Genomic DNA, 24788 nt, shown 5'->3' with positions numbered 1-24788 from the left:
CACGGCCCCACCGGCCACCTGAGCATAGACGGGAATGGCTCCAATCAGCCGATCCAAGAAGACTGATACCGACCCCAATCCGTCTTTGGGGCCCGGTCCAGCACCAGACAGTGAGATCCGCCCGTTTGACACCAGCTGATGAAGGACTTGGAGCGAGTTTAAAGGAGGATGGACCATTTGGATCACGGTGGAACATGGAAAGACGTAATGCGGTGTGCTCTGCCGCCCCCTTCCACTGTCAGCAGCTACATCCAGGGAACATATATACACATCAGGATGATCCAGGACACATGTTTCTTCACATGAAGCCATGTGTGGGCAATTTGTCAGCCTGGGTGTCTGCTCTCGAGAAGAGTAATAGGCGGTGGGAATAAAATATATGCAAGGGGATGGACACTATATGATAAGCACCAGTACAGTCTGTGATCCATCCAAGTGATCCATCTTCACTTGTGAGGCCTGACTCTGGTCTGGTTTCATGGTTTATATCGTTAGTATGTTTTCACTACATACAGGAGTGCGCAACAAGCCCCTTTCAGTCAAGAGTATAGATTTGGTTTCATAATTTAAGGTATAATACGTTACATTTCTGACTAAAAACGACTAGATCTTTGATTTGCTGTGTACTTACATTATCCCATAAATGTGTCATTTTATTCAGTGTAATGGTGAGTTTCATTTTGTCGCCTGTTGCTAAAACTTCTGGGGAAACATCAGGTGAGACGTCAGAGAGTGAGGAAGACCTTCAGCGGACGTGAATGCAACTATCACCTCGTCTCTGAACATTTCTGCCTGAGTCACGTCAGGCCACAAAACACTTGCTGCTGCTTCACTTTCTGTGAGCTCACAACATTTTTGAAGGTGACTCAACAAGCATATCGATATTTTTTATCAACTCCTCTCTTCTCTTCTCTCTGGACTTTAGTAGCTGGACAATAGCTGGAACAGGACACTGTTTTATAGAAACAAGGTCAAGCTGTAATGCTTCTCATACTACTCTTTCAGCTTAATCCACTTGAGACACTCTTTCTGTATTTTCTGTCGAGTATTCCTTTGACAAAACAAAAACAGAAGCTACACAGAGGCAGCATTTGTTGAAATAACACTGTACAGGCATTCATGATATTATGTCGTCCTCCCCTAGCCGAACACGTTCTTCCCTCCCAGGTGACCCTCCTGCATCCGATCACCTGAACTGTGCGGTTAATTTGTTTGTCTCAAATTCAGATTGCATTTTGCTTTGTGACCATCATAACTTGATCTTCACTTTCTTGCTTTAAAGCTTTTGCACAAAAGCTATTCTGTCTGACAAACCTGCCGTCGCATGTGCACTTGTAGTCACAAAGCTTATTTTTGTGACATCCGTTCTTCTTTCTTCTTTTTAAAGAAAGACTGAAGGCTGCCTGAGTTAGTGGTTACGTGGCTCGCTCAAGGGAAACCCAACAGTTGTTAAAGTAAAGGAGAGGACTTCACATATGGAGCCTCTGCGTGGTCTGTGCTGTCTGACTGAATATCTCAGACTGTCACTCATTCACTGTTTTGCATATGGATGCTGTTTTCCATTGTCTATTAGGAGCAATTTTACAAATTAAGTGGAGGATGTTTGCAACATGGGAATCTGATGTGCCCAAAAAAGATTCAAAGTGAAAGAGAGGAATATGAACTGTGGGCTGAAACTGGGAGCTTGTCAAGTCGGAGGGAGCAGAGGCGATAGCAGGATGAGGAGGAGGAGGTAAGAACTCATCACTAAACACTCGATTAATCAAGCGAACTCCCCCCGGTACAGGAAATATGACTGCCATCTGCTCTCCTGCATGCAGGGGAGTGAGAGGTGGAGGTCGGGGATGGAGGGAGATAATGAGGAGGAGGAAAGTTGCAGAGAGTGGATGTCTCAGACAGGCTCCATTAGAGGTCTGACCGCAGATGGCAAGTCTCACCACGGGGCCACCCAAGTGGAGCTCACATTGAGTTTGAGAGGGGATTGGAGGTATCGGGACGGAGAGATAGAGGAAAATAAAAATGGAAAACTCATGGGGATCTTCAGTATTGCTGTCGTCAACACAACCAACCAACATTTTAATCATCTGTGACTGTCCCGTTCTTACCATGTGGAGAGCTCCGACAGCCTTCTGGAGGCCATCAGCCAGCGTCACAGCATGTGCAGATCCACCTGTGATAACACAGGCCGACTGCGACAGAGTCTCTGAAAGAGAAAGACGTGAGTGGTTGAAAACTCCTGTGAGAGAACTTAATTGTATGAACACAAACTAGCTATACGTGAATAATGAACTGAATACACTCTTCACACAAGTGCTGTTCGCAAGAAGTTTGTCGTATAGCAACCATGCCTCATTCAGCTCCACCTTAGTTTCATCCACCCTCTACCTGTTTGCCTATTGGTGGAGTCAGGCACTGCCAAGATGGTAACTGCCACAGCCACCACGCTGAGATTCACTATGGCTCTTCAGAAACCTATGCAGGACATCACAGAGACTGTCAATGCTTTCTACAGTCTCCTGCACCTGTTTTGGCTGATCATTCACCTCGATGGAAAATAAATTATACGCCAGTGGTAGGTAGAAGTAACTGGAACCTAACCAGATGCATCAGATGGTTTGTTACACAGAACCATCTGGGAAGTCGCCCTCTGAAACACTTTGGAAAAGGGATGGGCATTTTCAATAAATACTTTGCAGGTGATTCACCAAACCACTTGTCTATCGCCATCTATCACGGGCAAACTTCAAACAATCACATCAACAGTTGGAGAACACTACCACCTGTGGCGCCAGTTAGTAAATCAAACTCTCGAGCGAATGCATCTTTTCCATCAAGAAAAGCCTTCAGTGCCCGACTTTGCTCTTCTTTCCATGAAAAACACTCTCCAGTTCTGATAAAACTGATGCAAATAGCAACATCTGTGCTGACCTCTTTCACCACCGCCACTGTTGTTTTCGAATGAAAAATCGCTTCTCTCACTGGTCATCACATTTACAACATGCCAGTGGCTGCCAGTAGCTCTTCATACGACATTGATTTGTTCAAACCACTGTGAGTTCGGCCACAAGAGCATAGTTTGAGGCCTGGCGAGACAGAGTTGCGAGATCACGCGATCATCTGACCGCGCCAATCCAGCTGCCTTGTAAGGTAAACCAGAACCAGGGCGCTAGAAATAGCTACTCCTCCTTTTCAAGTCTTCAATAAAATTGTAAGTTCATGGTCAATAACGTTAAGTTAAAATGACAACATCAACTCATCACAGCCACGTCTGCAAAAACAACAGAGCTCCTCACTTAAAAGGCTCCTTTTGAAAAATGGATTTATAAGTGTCCACACAAACACACACATTTAACCAGGATACACACATGTAAGCCTGCACACACATATACTCACAGTGGTGTGTATGTGCTGTAAGTATGTTTGAGCACACAGAAACACAAACACACACAAACTGAAACACTTGACAGTTTGTCGTACTGACAGATGTGAGAACTTTCTTCCACGTCCGCTGCAAAAAAAAACACACAATGAATTCATTCACATCAGAGGCTCTGGGAATAATCACCGTGCACCTTATGTCATCATCAAACAGGTAATTGTTGGTCCAGGTGCTTGTGGGGTGAAATATAGGGCTGTGTTTATTTCCACGTCTCTGATTGTGATAGTCTCCCTTGTCCTGACTTGCTCGCCGTAGTATTCAGACTGCTTAAGCCGTCCTGTTCCAACCAAGCTGAACAATGCTGCAAAGAATGTCTCCTTCTGAGGACGGTGAGGAGCCATTTTGGTTCATTCTCTTCAAATCTGACTCAAACAACAACAAAATGAGACGATAAATTCTCACACTGCTCGTTTCTGAACATTCAACCTGCCTGAGAAGACTTTCATGTCTACATGTCTGCATGGACACAAGAGAAGGTCCACTATACACAGTACATTAGTACATACAGGAAATAATGAATGGAGGTGACTCACCTTTGATAATGGACTCTGCAGCAGCCAGGTCTCTTTTGTAGGTTACCTGAAGGCAAAATAAATTAAAGGATCAGTTCCCCCAAAAAGAACTGTTTATTTAAAGAGGTGAGGCAGCAAGTTTTTTTATGTGCAAGATTTTGAGTCATTTGCCTCTGAAAAAGGGCGTCTCAGTTACTCTAGACCAATGGTTCCCAAGTTGTCTTGAGATGATTAACAGGAAATAAGAAATAATAAAAACCTAATTCTGCAACACAAAGTTAAATGACTTTTCTATAATCTTGGCTTTTCTTTGAGAACAATATAGTTTTGCCTCTTCAAGTCTACAGAAATATTCAAATGAAACAATTTAATAGCGTGATTCTCCCGTAAGACCTGAAGATGTGACCGGAGGTACAAGGGTCTAAACTGAGCTACTAGTGCCAAAAAACTGTTTTTTTCCCACATGTGAAAGTTGCATCTGAATTGCAGCCATAGTTTTCTTTTTAATCCATTATCAGACAAATTTGGCAAATCTTAATGGTTCCTGCAGAAGAAGTGAGGGAGAAGCAGCTCCGGTTACAAGTAAGAATTTCTGTCATGATAGAGAAATCTGCTGGTTATTTTCAAGATTAATCGTTTAGTCTATAAAATGTCAAAACATTGTGGAAAAAAAGCTCATCATAACTTCTCAGAGCCCAAAGTGAAGTCTTCAAATCGCTTCTTTTGTTACACCAACAGTCCAAACCCAAAGACTTTTCATTAACTATCATAAATGACAAAGAAAAAGCACAAAGGTGATGTTTAGTTCCAGATTCAGATGTTTTGTCTCCACAGTTACTGGAATTAGTTTGTTGAAAGGGAAGAAGGGAAAAATCATAGCTAACAATTCATGTGACAACCCATCTGTGGAGTGGGGCCATGACTTTATATTCATCACAAGCAAAATGTTATTTTAAGAGTTATTCAGAGTAACCAAGGCATTGCTTCTGAAAGGACAAGTTGGTCTCCAAATATTGTTAAAATGTCCTTGTCCAAGCCTTTGAACACAACAAATATAATTCTGTCTACGTCTATTATATTGAGTTGGACACAAAAAAGTCCAGACCTCAGCACATGAAACCAAAACTATCTTCATGGAAAGATAACATTCAGTTTAACAAAGAAAAGATGTCTTTTTGTTATTTGGGTGCACTAAATGTTTAAGGCAAGAAGTTATATAATCTGATCGAACGTTAAACACATAACATTTACAATTAAACTCATTTCTACATGCTAATCTTGAACGTCACATCCAATATATAACTGCCTCCTCTTTTGCCAGCACCCCTCACTTTCAATTCATGAGCTTTCTTTGTGCCCATATGATAAAAGTAAAAAGAGGGCACACAGCGGCGCTCGCCAATATGTCACCAAATCCCCAAATCGAAGCAGGCCCCTGGCGGAGCTCACCTTCCACAGTGTTGGCGGACCCTGGACGAGCTTGGCGTTGGTGCCACAGTACTGCAGAGCCAGATGAAGACACTCGGTGCCAAACTCAAAGTCTGACTCTGTGCACTGCAGAGGGGGACACAACAGAGAGAAGAGGCTGTGGACAAGTGTTGACAACCGTCAGCGGGACTGTGGTACAATGTGTTGCTCCACTGCAGTGTCGGGACTGCACCAACTGGATGTCCTGTTACATTCACGTCCCTACGGTCAAATATATGTAGTATTAATGTATAATATAGTGTGTATCTAAGAATACATTTTGCCCATCACATAACCTTCATTTTAAAATGGTTTAAGGACAAACTGACTTAAATGATGAACAAGATACAGCTCTGTGAGGCTGCATATTACATTAGTGGATGGGAACAAGCATTTACTTGGATTTTTATTTGCAGATTTACTAAAATGTGTTTAAAATTAGTATTTTATTGGATGTTAACACAGCTAGTGGAGCTTCGACTATGCTCACAATGACAATGCTAACAGCAGGTGTAACGTTTCCTCATCCTAGCTTAGCGTGTTGCCATTCTAACATTTGCTAATAAGCAATAATCCCAAAGTACAGCTGAGGCTGATGCAAATGTTATAATTTAGACCTGAAATGGCACCAGAGGAAAAGTTAGGGGACCACAAAAGTTGTCACAATTCATCCTGAAGAGACCATGAATCAAACATTTCATGACAATCCATCCAACAGTGGCTGAGACATTTCACTCAAAAACTACATGACAACCTCACAGTGGCTCTAAAGGAAAAGTCAGTGGTTGCCGAAGTCGGTAGGATTCATCCTCTGAGCACCATGAACGTTGATACCGACTATGCCAACGGTCCGTCTCTGATGGCCGACAGTCATTGGTCTCTGACCCCTCGACATTATGATTGTGGCCACCAGCCACACACAGATTCAAGCTCCAAATGCAGGTAGATTTTCCATTTGGCAAATAAAATCTTGTTACTGAAAGTGCAAAACAGACTATTTTATTCATTCACTGGTATGTTCTTCAGTTACATCACTATGACACCCGCTCACAAACCTTAACCTCCAACTACGATATCACCACCAGCATGGCTAAAATTCCTGTCTTTCTGGTAATAAAGTATCAAGAATAAAACTGTAGTGGTATGATTAGAGCCAAAAGTAGGAGTTTAGGTTCATGGTTAACGTCCCTTTCTTTTGTTTGAATGTGCTTCTAACATTTCACGGCAATCGGTCTACAGGATTATGACATAAAGCACGCAAACGCAATTTAGGTTTTAGAAATTTGTTATGTAAAAGTGCTACATTTTCAGTATTCAGGCGAAAAAAAGTCAGTGTCTGATTTGGCACTTGTTCGAGGAGGCCCTTCTTCTGTCCAGGCATTCCTCAGATAATTTGGTTCTGTTCAACATATGGTCGCATCCTTGAGAGATGAAATTCTTCTTTCATTTGCAGCCTGGAGTTTCAACAGAAGAAAAACAGGCTCAGAACATGGTGCTGCCGTCACCACATTTTTCAACAGACACTTCAGAGGAATCTGTTTTCTTTGGCTGATGGACTGTTGGCGCTGTAACGCTCTTATCTATCTGTATTAAGAACATTTGTTTCATCAGGTCACAAGACATTTTCCCACACTGTTCTGTAAGACGTGGTGTTTTCATGTATAACTGTCAGTGCTACACAAATGGCTCTTGCACATACGAGGTTATACAGTTGCTTTATGTTTACTTCATTTGAAAATTGTTCGTCTGGGTGGAACAACCGGATCTAGTTCAGACTCCTGTCGGCTCCTACTTTGTCTGAAATCTCATTATATCCCACTGGAAATTATTTGTTCTGGATGACAAAGAAAAACTTTAACTTTCACTTTAACATTTTTTTATAATAAATGCTCAAACAGAAACTAGCAATCTTTACATAACTGCCCCTTTTCAACAGCAGAGATCTGACATTGTTTGTTCCAGTTCTTTATTTTCCATGGTTTGTCAAAAAAACAGATCCAAGGCTCATTAGTAGGTAAACATGTGGTTCTAGTATATTTCATTGGAAGGAAGTCTTACACATGCAATGGTGATGTTTTTATGGACTGAAAACTGCCTTAAAAAATGTGTTGTACACAAAAACATGCGTGACTTGGACTGCAAATGTTAAGAAAGGGATTAGGAGAAGGTCTGTCAGAACCAGCAGAATGTCACGTTCGAGGGGAGAAATAAATACAAAGGGTTTAAATAAAAAAATATTTTTGTGCAGGACAAAGCTCTGCTCAGAGAAATGCTCAAATCAATTCAACAAAAGAAATACTGAGCCAAGTGAAACCAGAAAGCTAGAGTTAGTTAGTTAGTTAGTTAGTTAGTGCAATACTTTATGTGGTTTTGTCACCATGTCTCTTACATTACACACCATTTTGTATATAAAAATATTAATAAGCGTATCTTGATGCAAAGGTCTTGCCAGCTGTCCCTCTCATGCATTGAAAAGTAAAAACCATATTCAGAATCCGTTTGGCTGATTGTAGTCAGCACAAAAACATTCGCATGTCAGCAAATTCACATCCATCAAATATGGAGAAACATGAAGATTCATTTGGACTCTCGTGTCAGGCTTTCTCATTAGTGAGAGTCCGGTATTCAATCTCTTTAAGCTCAGTTTCTCCAACAACTTCTCGGAGAGGGGGAGCCCTTCAGCTGCCAAGCGCTCCACTATGTCCACCAGCTAGTTGCTAACTTTGTCCGTCTGCTGTTTTCTGCAGGACGTTTGGCTGATTTTTTTTAATGAGAGCAATTTGCAGAAAAAAGCTCCTGGAAAGAACGTCATGAGAGAGTTATAACTAAAACAGTCACGGACCCGAAAACCAAAACAATGAAGTGACGGATGCTAAAATGCTGCATAGATCTGAGGGGAACTTCTCTGTTGTACTTTACACATAGTCAATTGATCCTTTGTTAATATGCAACTATTGATTAGAGAAGCTTTAAACTTTAAAAACTTTAAAAAGAGATCTTGTGTTGCTGACTGTCATTTCTCTTCCTGAAATAATGTGTCATATACTTTATTGTACCAAGTAACATCTTGCTGGGAAAGCTCAGTTTGTGTAGATCACATGGAAGTTTGGATTGAGGCGATGAGCTCATTTGGTTTAAAAGGCCACAGACACTACAAAGACCAATCCATGCCACCTGAGATAATACCTGGGTAATATTTTATCAAGCTATAAAAAAGAGAGGGGTCTTTTATTCCGGAGACCCGAACAGAGGGAAATTACAGCAGAAATTCGCTTTCGGTCTTGAGGTAATTCAACCTTCTTCTCCCCGTACAAAAGCTTTCACTTGGGGACTGGATAAAGTGTCTCCCCCTTTGTCTTTTCAGCCCTAAGTTCTTCTACTCTCAATGCATGTCAGGTACAAATGTGCAGCTCTCACAGATTTTTCATGAGCATGTCCTACAGTCCTAACCTGACACTTCCCCTATTTTTTGAAAGGTTGAAGAGGAGGAGAAAAAAAACGACACAAACTCCAACGACCCCAAACCTCTTCTTTCTCCAGCGACCTCCCCAGTTCGTCCTGATTTTTTTCAACTCGACTGGTTTGACATTGCGGCACAAATGTGAGCTCATTTGCTGAAAAAGGCCAACGGCAAAGCCAACAGAGCTCTCAGAGCAATCTGAAGATCCATATGTGCCAGGAATAAAAATAACTGCAGACAAACGGGGCTCCAATTGGAGGCATACTTCAGCTCTTAGCTCAAAGCTTGCTGCGTCCTTCGAAAGACGTGGCGGATCGGAAGAACCGCCTAATGGAGTCAAGGTTGAAATAGCAAACTAAAAGTGTCTGAAAAATAAATAAGGTCAACTTCTGCAGCTCAGGTTTCGCATTAAGTTGCCCTGGATTAGCCTGCCAAGTCTTCACTTTAAGGGGAAGAATCAACACATTTACGGCTGACGTCAGCGGATGAATTCTTTCCATTTTTCAGGTAGACATATTAAAACGCACTCAACTGCTCAGACTATTAATCCAAATCCACCTAAATGTGCCATGTAATTTCAGTGCTTTTTCACCAGTTTTCCAACTGAGCCTTTGTTCATTTTTGTTCCACAGACTAATCTGCTGCAGCGTGGCTGAAAATATTATTAATGTGTCATTTCTTTCCCAGACGCAGCCGAGGCCGAGTGAAAATGATAGCACCCACGCCACAAGCTCTTCAGAGTGAAAGCCTGCAGGTTCTGGCACATCGGCTGAACAATGAAGGACTGTGAAGGCCTGATATGATGTATGAGAATCATAAAGGCCGCCGTCATCTAAGTGCTGTAATTCTTAGAGCATAAATCTCAATCTGTCAGAAGATTTGAGAGATTTTTTTATTATTTTTTTGGCCAATTATTTGACACCAGGAGTGAACAGCACATGCCTGCAGGAGTTGTTTTTACACACTGACTTTTGGTCTCATGCTCTTTGGGTGAATCCAGGATTGCTGCTTGACCTTTTCAGTAACACAGAATGATCTGGTAATTAGTGGCAATTTTAAAGGAACAACGTATAAAAAGAAGAAGAATAAATGGCAAGTGTAACTCTGTAACGGAGAAATTCATCGATCAAGTATCTGCAATAAAATACGTTTTATTTTCTTATTTTTTAATTTTGTTAATATTTAACTTTCAGCCTTAATTTAAACCAGCAAAGGGACGAGGGTGAGAAACAGAGAGAGACATCATGTCTAAAGGAAAACATCCGTAATGTGCAAATGTGCAAACAGATTGTGTTTGTGATTAACTACATGTGAGGAAACAGGACAAAGACTTTTAATAAGTCAAGAGGACGACTGCCAGAAGAGGGACAAGCTGCAGTGGTACTTTGTGTTACTTCTCACTGACACTGACAATACACTCACTGCAGCCACTGACCTCTTATACTCTCTCTACACTGGCCAGAAAAACCCATTTAAACCCACTTACATTTGGCTTTTGTGTGCAATGTGAATACACATTGGGGATTTACTCCAGGCAGTAGTCACATGCATTTATTGCCTCCAGCTCAGCTGTGACGTGAACACAAGTTGCAGGTCAACACGCTAATTTACTCTCCTTTTCAGGCACGATGCTCTGACGTGTGCTGAGGTTTACGGTCATTGGCTTGTTAATATCTTTCAATCCGTCTCGTTCAGTCAGCGCTGAGTTTGAAAGAGAGAGGAAACAGAAGTAAAAGATATTAAAAAGTAACCTGTGTTTGTGGCTGCCGTGTGGTCTGAGCCTTTGTCAGCTGTCTGATCGGTACTATGCATGTGCAGCTCTCAACAGAGATCGGGAAGAAGTGAGATGTATCACTCCTCCACAACTTCAGCTATCAGCTCCGGAAAAAATAATGTGTCTACCTCAGAATATTATTGATTAAGATATTTCAAAACAAGTTTTTCTCTTTTGACACAGGATTAAGACAAAAAAAAACAACACGTTTTTTTTGTAACAAGGGAGAGAGGGACCATACCATTCATTCATTAACACCCCCGTTCCAACATTCACACCCTAAGAACGCCATCTTGTTTGTTAAGTAGGTAAATAAAGACCCGACTCTACCCTCTGATAGGCTTGATAGATGACATCATATGTGAATCCCTGAGGCATCTCGCTGGCTCTGTACTTGGCTCGTTCTAGAGAGTGATCCAGGTAGCCCTCTGATGTGGTGGCTATCACCGTGGAAACAAGAGGCCTGATGGCTCCTGCTGCCTGAAAAACAAAGAAGAGGACTTAGTCTTTAGCATTTGTTTGAAAACATAACATAGAAATTATACCCGGATACCCCTAAAAATCATAAAAACATGCATCTCATAGTTTACAGGCAGATTCATACGTAGATATATACAGAAGAATGAAATGTCTAGACAGTAATATTCTTAACAGGACGGGGATCGAATGGCTGAACAAGTACGAGTATTTTCCAAACACCTTCACTGGGCACAAACCCCAGTTTCTACTCTGAATGTGATGAATGCTGCCGTTAGTTTTTGTGAAATGACATTTAGAGGTGGAGTCATAGGAATTATTCAAATAGCAGTGAGCAGACACACAGGGCGGCATGAAATGAGGTGATGAACATGCATTGAATCAATTTCAAGATGCATAAATTTGAGCAAATGTTCGCGACTACACTGATGAACGGTTACAGAGAGAGGAACAGACAAGAAAACATCTCGTGGAAAATCAGAGTTCCTGGTAAAATCTGATATCACAGTTTTTAACATACAGTCAGCCGGGGAACTGGTGACGCTTCTTTGTGCTTTTGATGAATGAAAATGATCAAATAGACGGAATAACTTCTTTGTTTTAATAAAATCAAGACTGAAAATCAAGATTACCATTTAATTTGCAACGATTAACAGATAAGTCGTCGACTATAACATTAATCAGCAACTATTTTAATAATCGATTCGTCAATTTGAGTAATTTCTAAGAAAAACATCATAATTCTCTTATTCCAGTTTCTTAGATGTGATTATTTTCTGGTGCCTCTGTGACCGTAAACAGAGTTTCTTTGGGTTGTGGACAAAAAGTCCAGATTTTTTTTGCCTTTGTCAAATTATCTTGGTGGCTGTTCAGCCATAACTGCACATTTCTAAGAGAGAATATTTCCCTGATCATACTTTGAGTCAGCAGCCACATCAGCAACAATAAATCTATCTTAACCAGCACATCTGCAGCACGCACCGCTTCTACCTCCTCCCCTCGGAAACTCAAAATAATCAAAATTTCGAGAGATAATATTTTCATCCCACTGCAGCTATGATTGTCGGCCGTTTGCAGGAGCAGACAGTCGGCGAGCGTGTGCAGGAGAAACTAATAAATGAAAGGAAAGCAAACATGTGTTCTGCGTGTTACACATGCTGTTAAAATCAAAATTAATCTGCTGCTCCTCAGCGGTGACGGGCGTTCTGCCATGAGTGTGGATTCTGGCTAGATAATGAAGACCAGACCGCCTGCTGTGAAAGTTCGTCACACAGACACACACACTCAGAAACACATAATCAATGTTGGCCTTATGTCAGGGAGCTCGTGCTTTTTACGCAACCTGTGTGACCTGCATTCAACAAGAGTCTCCTCTCCGAGTCTCAGCCGTGAGTAATTACGAGACCAATCTGCAACCGGCCCAAATGTTTTCCATCTACCGCTGATGAAATAAACTCCAACGGCGGGAGCGATGGGCCTGCCACTCCGATAAACACTTTGTGAGACGATGGAAAGGTAAAGGTGCAATCAAAAGGACTGCTTGTCTTCTTTGCTCTGAAGCCATCTGGAAAACTCCACTTTGTTGTATCTGAACGTGCAGTTTGTTTATGTTCACACTACACGCTGACAAACGAACCACAGGGCGCACAAACAGAAGTGACGCGTCGCTTTATCCCACCAGGTGAAAGGTTTGATTCCTGGGGCTGCAGCTAACTGTGATGGAGTTGTTTACACTCTGAGCTGTAATCGACCCTCTCTGGTTTTTCAGCTAAATTCACATGAAGAGATGAAGTATGAGCTACAGTCGACATTTAATTAGCTTCAACGACGATGTCCAAGAATGAAGAACTGCTGGCATTTTAGGGCTGTTTCCTTTATTTGAGGAGGGATTACGATCTGTCTCTGAACACGACGCATTCTGCCTGTATGTGCTACTGGAAACACTGACAATCCAGAGAGGCCACACATCTTTAAGTCATATTTACAGTTAGAGCTTTATGATCATTTCCAAGTTGCGACATTTACAGTACTGAACTATGAACGTTTTCTGATGAGAGAAAGACCATTTGCATACAAATGAATGTTTTCACTGAGCAAAGACCCAATTTCCACTGAGTTCTGATTTTCATGCTAAAGAAATATTTCTATAACCTGTAAGTGTACAAAAGTTTTCTTCGACCTGCAACGATTGATCAATTAATCCGTCGTCAACCTTTAAATTATAGGACAACTATTTTGATAATTGATAAAATCGGTTTGAGTGATTTCTGAGACAAAAAAGTCAAAATTCTCTGATTCCAGCTTCTTTAATGTGAATATTTTAGTTCCTTTACTTCTTTATGACAGTAAACTGAGTATCTTTGGGTTGTGGACAAAAAAAAGACATTTGAAGACGTCAGCTTGGGCTGATCGATATTTTTCTGACATTTTATAAACCAAACAACTCATCGATTACAAATAATTGCATCAAATGGCCCTACATCACATCATGACTTACCAAGTGGGAAATCTCGATTAAGCTGCAAACATTTTTCATGATTAATAATTCTTTTGCTCTATAAAACATCCAAAAATAGAAACATATGTACTTCCCAGTTTCCCAAAGTCAAAGCTGACGTCTTCAAATGTCTTGTGTTGTCTGACCAACAGTCTAAAACCTCAAGTTTAATATAATCCTACAGGTGCAACGGTTAGTCCATCAATCGATTAGTCGATCATCAGAAAAATCATTGTTGCTATTTTGATAATGATGCTGATGATGAGTCTTTTTCCAGGCCAAACGTTCGCAGGTTTCAGTTTCTTAAATATGAAGATTTACTGCTTTAACATGTTTTATATTATAGTTAATTGAATATTTTGGAGTTTTAGACTGTTGGCATGACAAAATTAGACATCTGTCAATTAACCAACCGCAGACAATTAATCAATTGATCAGTAATGAAAATAGTTGTTATCTGCAGCTCTACATAAAACAAAACTGCGAAAAATTCTAGAATATTTAATATTCAAGAGAATATTTGTCAATGTTGCCTGTTAGAAAATCATTCAAACTGTTGATCAACTGACAGAATTAGTTGCTGATTAATTTTTGCCAGTTTTCTTCTATGTAACTGACTAATAAATGGTTTCATCCCTCATGTATTGGGTACAAATGTTCTCACTTGACCAAAGGTAATGTAACAGAAAGAAACAAATGTTGGTGGGATTTCAGCTTGCAAAAGATCCAATTCCTCCACATTCCCATGTGTTTCAGTTCAAACAGCTGGAATCGTACTGACCCCTTGTTCCTTGGCAGCCGTGGCTATCTTGTACAGAAAGTCCTCCTCCACAAAAGGCCTCACGGCATCGTGGATGATGACCACCTTTGGTCTCTTCCCTTCGCCTTCGCCCAGAGCCAGCACTCCGTTACATATCGACCTGTGGCGGGTCGAACCGCCTGGCACCACTCGGACCTTTCTGTGCTGGAAGCGCTGGATGATGTCCGTCATCAGGTCCACGTTTTCTTTGGCAACAACCACAACAACGCACTGGATCCATGACACCCTGCAAGAAAACACTGTCCTTTCAGCAAATTCTGTTTGGCAAGGTGAGAAGTCAGATAAGCAGAACATAACGCTCGACAGCAGCCTCTTACATTTGGAAATAAGGGCTACAACTAATCTATTGAATATTGTTTCTTCTTTAAACATCAGGATGTTGAAAAATGCTTGTTAAAAAGATCCCAGAGCCCAAAGTTACGCCTTCAGATTGAGTGTATTGGCCAACCAACAGCCCAAACCCAAAGATATGTAATTTACAAAGACAAAGAAATACAGACAAGCAGGTAATTCTCACATTTCAGAGGATAAAAACAGAAAACGTACAATACAAAAGCCTAAGTGTTCAAATAACAAGTTTACTAACTGTTTCTCAACACTTTCAGTATTTCTGCTGAGCTAACTGTAGCGTACCCTCGAGAGTTACGTCTATATAATAATCAAACTCTCGAAAAGAAAGCGAATGAGAATATTTCCCAAAATGTTGAACTATTCCTTTAATCAATCACTTAAATCGTCAACAAATTCATCAAACTGTTGCTGAATATTTGTTGATTTAACTACTAATCATTTCAGTATTCAAGAAATAATTGCTTTAAAACAAAAAAAAAACTGCTTGGATTTCGGATCCAACGCTGACGACCTTTGACCCCCCTCCACTGGGAGCCTCTGTGTAACGACCGGGGCCACACAGGCAGCTTCTCCTCCTGCTCTCCGGTGCCCAGGATGTTGCTGCACTCATTTCCTGACAACACGTAAACACTGACAACAAGCTGGGAGGAGACGCGTCTGATTAATAAACACCGGTTGTTATTCTATTGTTGTAATGGAGGTCAGGCAGTGATCACGACAGCTTGTAAACATCCATCTTCTCCTCGCTGACTCGGGGCCTGAAACCTGAAGTCGTTATCGCTGTCTGTCCTCCAGCGATGGAAGAAAGCATCAAGACCTTTAACAATAGCGAAATGATAGAATAGCTGCATTTAAAGTGTAAAATAATATGATATTTGAGGATATGACTGCGGTTACGATATTCTCGACAACATGATTTGCAGGATTTTGGTTCCCACTGGACTCAATCCGGTGCTTCTCGCTTGAAGCTGTGAAATATGTTTGTTGCATTTCTCTATTTTCTTTCTGAATTACCGCACAGTAGGAAGCTAGCGGCGAGCTAACTAATGACATGGTGCCGTTGGGTAGAAAGAAAATAGTTCCTACATGAAACTGCTCACAACAAGTCTGTGGTTTATCTTAAGAAGCCAGTTCATGACTTCTGCAAAGAGACATCGCTGTTGAATTTTTCAAATGTACTTTTTAGGCGCTTTGAGCACCACAAGCCGAGTGCCATCTAGTTTTATTATATACATTTTCACTCATAATAGATTAAAGACATAATGTAAGTGTTGAAGAATATGGCAGCTTGAGTTAAACTGGTAGTCTGAGATGTTGCTGTTGTGTAGATATCAAAGATGCTGGCAAAGCAACACAATACATCAAATAAACACAACAGAAACATCCGACAGGTCAAGCCACAGTGTTTAAATAGATTTCTTTAAATGTTACAGTTACGGCTAAAAATGACGACAGAAATTAACAAGTGTGCAGATGTCACACAGCTCCACAATGTAAAAACAATAATCAATAATCAACTGCCTTCATGTGAGGGGGGGGGCATAGATAATGTCTATGAACAGGGTAAATGTGTAAAAGAGCAGATAAAATAAGGTGTAAGTATCTCACAATGTTGTTTTAAAGTACAGTACTTGAGTAAATGTACTTAGTTACTTTCTGCCACTAGAGTAGCTTCAGTATTTCCTCCTGACAAAGTAGTAAAGAGGGAAAAGTGTAAAAATATTCCAGTAGTACTGGACAATAATTAAAATGTATGAGCTTCACTGTGTGAGCAGCCTGCACAGACACACACCGGCTGTCAGAGCTGAATCCTGACAGAGACGTTTGTTTCCGGTCTACCTGTAACGCACCTGGACATGTCCACAAACACCTTCACTCCTATCTTACTTCACTCTTTTCCTACCTCTCGAAAGCCTGGATAGTGTAGCTTATGAGCGGGCGACCCAGAAACGAGCAGAACTGTTTGGGTGTCTGCAGCCCGGTTCTCTCTCCGGTGCCTCCGGCAGGAAGAACCACAGACACCGGGAAGTCCACGCTGCGCTCCGCCGGCTGCTGCTCGCTCTTCCCGGCCTCGCAGGTTGGGAAAATCCCGGGATGAGCGGGCCCGTCCGGCTCACAGTCATCGCCCCGCGTGTTGGGGCGGGTGACCTCCATCAGTTCGTGGCTGGAGGTCACGACAGGTGATTCCCAAAGCGGTCCATTTACAAGTTCGTGGGCGGGGAGGAGACGCGGCGGCAGCGTGGATGGAGGTTTGGGAAACAGCGCTGTCAAGTTACAACGGGAAAATGGCGGACTTCCGGTGAATGCTTTCAAAATAAAACCCCCCAACTGTAGCTCGGTTTTCACCTTACTTCATAAAATGGGCTATGGATTAAAAGTGGGGTACTTTCAACCTGCAGTACAGTTTATAAATGTCTAAGTTATTTAGTGGAGAGAAACTGTGAAGGTATGTCACTTATAAAGTTAAAAAAAAAAAAAAAAGTAGTCCCTCAGAGAAAATTTCACTATAATAAATGTGCTATTATCAGTGAAAATCAGATTATTTGTAATGTTATGTGGTAGGTGGTGTATCTGTTCCATGCACTCTTAATTTGTTATGTTCGTAATGATTTTCATATGCACAAAGCTCCACTAAACTAAACAGACCTTAAGTTATGTTGTTTTTGTTGTCAGGATATAAAATGTTTGCCGCAGAAATGTATGAGGTGAAAAGTAGGAATAGAGTAAAAGTAGAAACACCAGTTCCTCAGACTGTATTGTGCTGAAAATGGAAAATGTAATATTTCTATGCACTGACCGCCAAAAATCCATTAAAGCATGAAATCAGAATAGTAGAAAACTGGTTATCTTGAAAATATCACTAGAAGTGAAACCGATTGATGGAAACATGTAATTTAAAACCAATGAAACAAACATTTTACAATCAGTTACGTTTTAACTCATTTTAATGTAGTTTCTTGGTTTTAGTTTAGACTAAACTTTAATTTTGAAGGTAAAACTTATGTCATTTCCTGTCAAATTCAAGTTGTTGCTTGACGCATGTTTTGGAGAAGCATCAGCAGCTGGACCACAGATCCAGGTGTTCCTGTGATTTCACCTCACACACCTGAAATGGGTCTTTGTGAAGCCAATTCTACATCAGCTTTTGAGTTTGAACCTCTATTTATCTACATGTTATAAAATATAGGTGAATTTTACAGGTCAAGCTTACACCAAGTCTTCAGTACTGGTCTGATTTAAGTTTAAATGCCTCGTGTAGATAAAACGTCGCTCTGCATGAGTCACCTGTAGCGTCATATATGTCCAAGCGTCCACTGACAACAATACATGTGATAAAAAGTGAATATTTATTTCATATAAAGTTATTACAAGACAGACTGATGAAAAGCTTCTCCAGATTTCACCCACATGCTGACGCCTCATATTATATGTCGGCACAGAAAATATATTACATCATACATCATAAATCTTACATAGTAACATTTTATACACATGGCCGTACTTCAACAGGCGAGTAAGAATTTGATATATGTACAAGTATTTACAGGACTTATGGAGATGTTAGTCGTTGTTTACTGGTGTCAGGTTTGCCTGCAGATCTCCATCTGCATATTAAATGAATATAGGAACACATGCACATGGCTACATCAGGGACAATGTGAGTTGACTCCAGGAAGCTCTGCAGCTCTGCAGGCTGTTCATATTGTCTTGAACCACATGGATTCAAATGTCGAGAGAAAGTCCTCAGCATGCCCTTTTGTTCTCCGTCATAGTGAGGAACCAGCTTCACCCGAATCAAGTCCCAGTCACATTGAGAGATAATCCACAGCTCTGGACGTCGTGTCCCAAAAATCACAGAGACAAAACTCCTGCGGGTTCATGTGGATTCAGAGTCTGTGCGCCTGCCGGCTCTCAGGGTTCAGTCTCGTGCCAGTTGTCACTCAGCCGGTTCTTCCCCAGCCTCCTCTTGCTCTTGGACTTGTGCTTGTGCAGGAGCTGAGGCGGCGTCAGCGCCGGCTCCTCGAACTTGTTGCCCGACTCGTTGTGCTGCCTGGAGTACCTCTTGCACTTGCAGGAGGTGACCACAGTGATTTTGTACGTTCTCGTGCTGCCGTCCTGACACTGCAGCTGGATGCGCTGGGTGCGTGTCTTGTCGTTGACACAACGCCAGTCCTGGTTGCTGCCTCGGCGACCCCAGAGCTTCCTGCTGTAGGCGCCGCCGATCCAGTTTTGAAGCATCTGAGCTGGGAGACACTCGCCAGTGCACACCAGCTCCTTGATGGGGTTGATGCTGGTGCAGTGGCCATCGGAGATGTACTTAGTGGAGCGCAGCTCTCTGCATCCGATTTGGCTTCGTTCTGTGGAAAGAGACAATGAGAATCATGAGGAAGAAGAATCTGCAACTATTGATCATTTTCACAGTCGATCTTCTCGATTAATCGATTAGTTGTTTGGTCAGTAAATGGTGAAAAATATCAATCAGTGATTCTGAAAGCCAAGATGACGTCTACAAATGTCTTGTTTGGTCAACAACCTAAAGATATTTAGTTTACTGTCATAAAGGAGTAAAAAATAATGTAAATATTCACATTTAAGAAGCTGGAAGCTGGATTTCCTTCCTCAAAATGTGACTCAAACTGATTAATCGATCATCAGAACAACTGGCAGTTAATTTAATAGTTGACAACTTAACGAGTAATCGCTGCAGCTCTCGATGTAACGAGTGATTATTTTCTTACAAATCAATAAATCATTTTGTCAATAAAATGTTAAAGCAAAAAGTCAAAAGAGCCTGTTAATGTTATCAAATATCTGGTTTTACCCAACAGTAAAAAAAAACCCAAATATTCAGTTAACTATCATGCATGAGGCAGAAATCTTCACATTTAGAAGCTAAAAAAGATAATATTTTATATTTTTTCTTGAGATGGTGAATTAAACTGACTGACACAGCTGATTGATTTTAAAAGTTGTTTAGATTAAGTTTTTACTGATCAATTAATCGACTAATTGTTGCAGATTTAGTTTTCTGAGAGATATGAATTAAAACGTCCTTGTCAGCCATCATTGAGACAACAACACTGCACATCACAGCAACTCAGTGTCATTGTTTCATCACGATATAAAGGTGAATATGTGATAATAGCGGATTACTGCCCGGCCCTTTACCCTCTACATTATGAGCCACTCTGTAGCCTCAGGCGACTCACAGTCACACAGGGAAGAAGCACAATAGCTAACTGACCTTTCTACTTCAAAAAAAGTTGAATAAAGACGACATGTGAAGAGAAAAAACTCTTTTTTATCAGGAGGATTACGTCTGTGCAGCGGCTACGACCGTCACATGATTCTGCTGCAGGCTACAAACAAACACCGTCCCTCCGACGCTGTAACCGGAGATCAGGTCCATTCATACACCTCAGTGACAGCCCTCTCCCTGCTCCTCTGTCAGTTTGATGAATGAACAGGGGCTGAGACTCCCCCACCTCCCTCCCCTGCTTCACGGTCGGCTGCTGAGAGACTTCCACAATCAGAGGCTTCCTGTTTACGGGAGAACACCTCCATTCAGACGGGCGGCTACACGGCACGCCTCATCCCCGCCTGGACGACGGCCAGCCAGGTGTGTGTGTTACACTGAGTGATGCCACAGATCACGATCGAAAGAAGATTAATCACCAACTGTCTTGATAATCAATGAATGAAGAAAAAAATGTGACGATCGCTGCTTTTCTTTGTTATTTATGAGAATAAATTAAGAGTCTTTGGGTTTTGGACTGCTGGTTATTTTAAAAAAAGCACTTTTGAAGCTTTTTTCATGATTTTTTTTCACTTTATATACTTTTTAAAGACACATTATGTAGAAATTGCCGTTTTGGCGCCTCCCACAGTTTCTAAGAGCAACTCCACTGTCGTAAATAAAAATCCCAGGTCTGTAACAGTTTGTAATGTAGGTGCTAACTACAAACAAAACTCATTACGTCATGAACAGAGACAACATTCACCCTGTCACAAACACTGTTCCATGAAAAAGTTACATAATGTTGATTTGAATGTGAGCGTTTGATGCTTTTCTTTGTCATTTATGGCAGTAAATGAAGCGTCTTTGGGTTTTCCACTGCTGGTTATAAAAAAAAAAGCTTTTTGAAGCTTTTTCATAATTTTTTTATACTTTATAGACTAACCGGTTAAAGCAACACTATGTAGAAATTGGCGTTTTGTGCGTTTTGGCGCCTCCCACAGCATCTGAGTGCAACTCCACTGTCGTAAATACAAATCCCAGGTCTGTAACAGTTTTTGACTCATTACGTCACAACAATGAAGTTGCACAGTGCAGAAACAAGTGATGGAGGGCGGAGACACCAGTCACCTTATTACAAGACACTGCACCATGAAAGTGACTTTGAAGCTGTTATTTTAAGGTAAAAAGTGACATAATGTTGATTTAAATGTGAGGATCTGCAGCTTTAATTTGTCATTAATGACAGTAAATGAAGCGTCTTTGGGTTTTGGACTGTTTTTCAGTTTTCAACACTGAAACTGGGCTGAAAATAACCAGCAGATGAATCGACAGCAGCAGCAGAGCCGCTCAGTGATGTTATGACATGAGCCGCTTTTTATAAACATCCCTGTGACCCTATGCCGTTACTTTATATTTATGTCCCAATCTACACCTGCAGGATTATTGTGATATACTATATATATTTACTCAAATCTTTCATCCTCATGTGTAAATGATGATGGGACTAAGCGCCTGATTAAAACGATGCCCTCTTAGAGATGTAAATGTGAGCGACTGAGACTTTATCAAGCACAAACACTTCAAGGACAAGTGGAGACAAATCAAATAAAGCAGTAAACAATGGGAACTGGAGAAGGAAGAGCTGGTTCTGTTCTCTCCTGTCTGATATTAATGCTCGTAGTACACAGCTGGGCTGCAGTCATCCATCAGGACTGTTTAATGACCATTTATTTGTTTTAAAACGGCAGAAAATGAAATAAATCAACATATGACTGTCCTCCTTCACTAACATATCTGTGTCTGACTGAAGAGCACCACTCGTGTTAAAGTCCCCACACTGTTATAACAGCAGTATGTCTCCACTCACCGCCTCTGTCGTGCGCCCCGCTGCCCGCGCCTCTCCCGCCGTTCCGCGCGCGGTTCAGCGTCACGTTGCTCTGGACCTCCGGCACCGGCGGCGCGCTCACATGCGAGAACAGCAGCTCCGTGGCGTCGTTCTTCAGGGCCTGGCAGCTCCTCAGCAGGACGCAGAGGACGACCAGGGAGTGGCACGACACGTACGCGCTCAGGTGCATGGCTGCGTCAGGGAGGGGAGACTGTGGAGATGTAGGTCCGACTGGAGGCACACTGATGCTGGGTGAGGGAACGTGTGAGTCCCGGGGTTTTATACAGCCGGCACGCCTCGAGCTCTGGCAGCTACTCAGGTGCGTCTCTGGAGGGAGGCTCTGATTGGTCGTCACGGAGGATAAGACCCCGCCTACGGCTTTTATTTTGAAGAGATTAAACATTGGATGCTGGAGAGGATCCTGATGATGATGATGGTGATGATGGTGATGGTGATGATGATGGGATTACATGCCTGAGTCATGTCTCATCAACACCTGGTTCTGGTTTTGGTTCAGCCGACAACACTCTGATGATATAATGTGTTTATAAGACACAATAATAGATTTATTTCCACCGTTTTCACTCTCATAGACACACAGACAGCCACTTACTGTATCTGATATGAATAAATACAATATAATAACTTAAAAATTGAATCACCTGAACAATCAATAATCACCTCATCACCACCCACAGCACATTAATTCGTCTTAAATGTGTTTATTATCATAATATCTGAACCTGAATCTCTTTAAAGCCAATCTTTATGATCTATATTTGGTGATTCAGCAGCTTCTACATTCTAAATGAGAGTGTTTTGCAGTCTGAACAGATGAGATAACGCTGTTTCCTCCAGTTTTATAGCTACATATCTACATTATAACCTGAGAAACTGCAACTGAATACATATCTTTTTCTTAAATTATATACAAATCTCAAAATAATGAGTAAGTGTCGCAAAATAACCAGAAAGTTTCCGTAAATAATGACGCAGTATCTCATCTAAACCTCCTCAGTATCTTGTCGTACCATTTTGGCCTTCACCTTCACAAAACCTCTCGAACTAGCTGTCGTTAACTCACTTAACTCAACTCTAACTAACCCACATCAGCTCAGCCGCAAACCAGACGCAGACAAACTCAGACGAGCCATAAATTCCTGAGCACTTCCCTCTGACATGTTTAAAGGTCAGAGCTCTGTGACATCTGTTGTGTTGCCCTGTGTGTCAGACAAATCGCAGCAATGATTGCAAACATTATTTAGACCACAGCTGCTCGTTATTAACCGCCTTCGTCAGTAGCGATGGAGCATTAATCACACATGTGTACACAGCTGATCATTTCAGACACCGGCTCGTGTTTTACCTCCTGGTTGGAGGCTCTCCACGTCGTGACTTGCCTCTCTCAGGCGCACGTTTTAATTCAAGAATGAAAGCTGATATTGTCTTGTGTGTAATTTGCTGTCTGTCTACGGCATCCTCCCCCGTGCCTGCCTCTCAATCCCTGTCAGTTACACGTCTAATGATCCGAGTGCCCAGACTAACTGGAGTCTTTGTGTCCGCTGCACAAAACAAGCGCAGATATAATTACTTTTGTGGGCAACATTCAATCCCGGCTTGTCTTACTGATTTGAAAAGAGGCGTCGTGCAGAGACACTAATTGTTGCACATGAGGATGAAAGTTGATACGCGGATCACTTGTTGGGTTTTATTATCACACGAGCACATTTTTAAAGGGCTGTGGTCCCTTTTTTCAGGATGAAGAGTGAAGTGGGCCCGAGGATGTTTCTTTCTTCTCCTGAGTGAAAGGTTTTCATTTTTAATCAGTGGTGGAGGAGGAGGGGGAGAGTACACTGATGTGGCAATAACACAGAGACTGTGGGGGAAAAGGTGCACATGTATTTGGAAAAAATGTATTTGAGAATTCAAAGTAGTCTTAGCGTTTAGCTGAACGTGTAGCTAACACCACCGGTTCCACCACAGGATTTTAAATCTGGAAGAAAAGTAAGAAAGGATGGAGGAAAGGATGGAAAGAAAAAGGAAATAAAAAGGAAATGGGGATGATACATGTTTCAGAAATATTGAAAGAAAGAAGAAACTCAGAAAGAGAAATGAAGGTGGATGCACCTGTCGTCTTGCATTTGTCTGGGACTATTTTCATGGTTTCACTGCCATCGAAGGGAAATCTTAATGCAACAGAAATGTTATTTTCATTTTTTGTGTTCGTGTATGGCTCGTGGACAAATCCAGGTCGTTATAGAAATAGTTTTCCCAGTTTTTGGTGTGGAAGAAGAACTTGGCTTCACTGAGTTGTGACCTCAGGCCCGTCCAGCAGCTTTAGGATGAAGTGATTCACCGACTGAAAGCCAGATCTTATCGCCCAACATCAGAGCCCGACCTCACTAATGTTCTTATGGCTGAAAGGGAGCAAATCTCTGCAGCCACGTTCGAAAAAGCTGCTGATAGCAGACGGGGCTGATTCCCGCAGCTTTGGATTGAGATGTCTTCTTGGTAAAAAAAAAAAAAAATGCTCAGTTGTCCACATACTTTTGGCCATGTGGCCTTTCTGTTCTCCCATCGAACAAATGTAGCTTGCAGTAATCGGCTACTAGTGGACGATTTAGCCAAATTTAGCCTGATGTTTATACTTTTATTCCATCATTTTAAATAATGTCTTTGATTTCAGACAGAGGGAGACAAAAGCTGACTTTGCTTGCCGAAATTACAACTGTGATTGGCAGATTATGTCGGCTAACGTTATAGGGCTAGCTGGAAACCTATTTGAGCTAACGTTAGCTTCATGCCGTGGTTGAAAACGCTGTTCCCAGCTGACTTTTTCATGTTTCAAGCCAAAACTAAAATCTTGT

General features: G+C 41.6%; 2 protein-coding genes across 2 annotated transcripts in view; both read right to left on the bottom strand.

The window, feature by feature from the left end:
* Positions 1 to 17088, bottom strand: part of crppa (CDP-L-ribitol pyrophosphorylase A) — a 47633-nt gene extending 30545 nt beyond the window's left edge. The window contains exons 1-6 of the mRNA XM_084356540.1: positions 16701 to 17088; positions 14408 to 14672; positions 10983 to 11132; positions 5401 to 5505; positions 3973 to 4018; positions 2106 to 2203 (exon numbers count right to left, since the gene is read on the bottom strand). Of these exons, the coding sequence (XP_084212666.1) occupies positions 2106 to 2203; positions 3973 to 4018; positions 5401 to 5505; positions 10983 to 11132; positions 14408 to 14672; positions 16701 to 16951 (915 nt within the window). The 5' untranslated portion in view covers positions 16952 to 17088. The remainder of the gene's footprint in view (positions 1 to 2105; positions 2204 to 3972; positions 4019 to 5400; positions 5506 to 10982; positions 11133 to 14407; positions 14673 to 16700) is intronic.
* A 1035-nt stretch (positions 17089 to 18123) lies between these two features.
* Positions 18124 to 22369, bottom strand: sostdc1a (sclerostin domain containing 1a). The gene is made up of 2 exons (XM_084356987.1): positions 21904 to 22369; positions 18124 to 19155 (listed from the first exon to the last, which is right to left on the bottom strand). The coding sequence occupies exons 1-2, from the start codon at positions 22322 to 22324 to the stop codon at positions 18710 to 18712; spliced, it is 867 nt and encodes a 288-aa protein (XP_084213113.1). The 5' UTR covers positions 22325 to 22369; the 3' UTR covers positions 18124 to 18709.
* Positions 22370 to 24788: the final 2419 nt, after the last annotated feature.

Source organism: Pagrus pagrus (genome assembly GCF_965226575.1).
Source record: "Pagrus pagrus genome assembly, chromosome: 7".
NCBI classification, from domain to species: Eukaryota; Metazoa; Chordata; class Actinopteri; order Spariformes; family Sparidae; genus Pagrus; species Pagrus pagrus.
The sequence above is the reverse complement of the archived record's forward strand: the minus strand, read 5'-3'. Positions and strand labels throughout refer to the sequence as shown.

Coding starts and splice junctions, on each gene's coding strand:
- sostdc1a (XM_084356987.1), bottom strand. CDS start 22,324: ATGTTTAATCTCTTCAAAATAAAAGCCGTAGGCGGGGTCTTATCCTCC. Junction 19,156..21,903: donor CGGGGCGCACGACAGAGGCG/GTGAGTGGAGAC, acceptor CTCTTTCCACAG/AACGAAGCCAAATCGGATGC.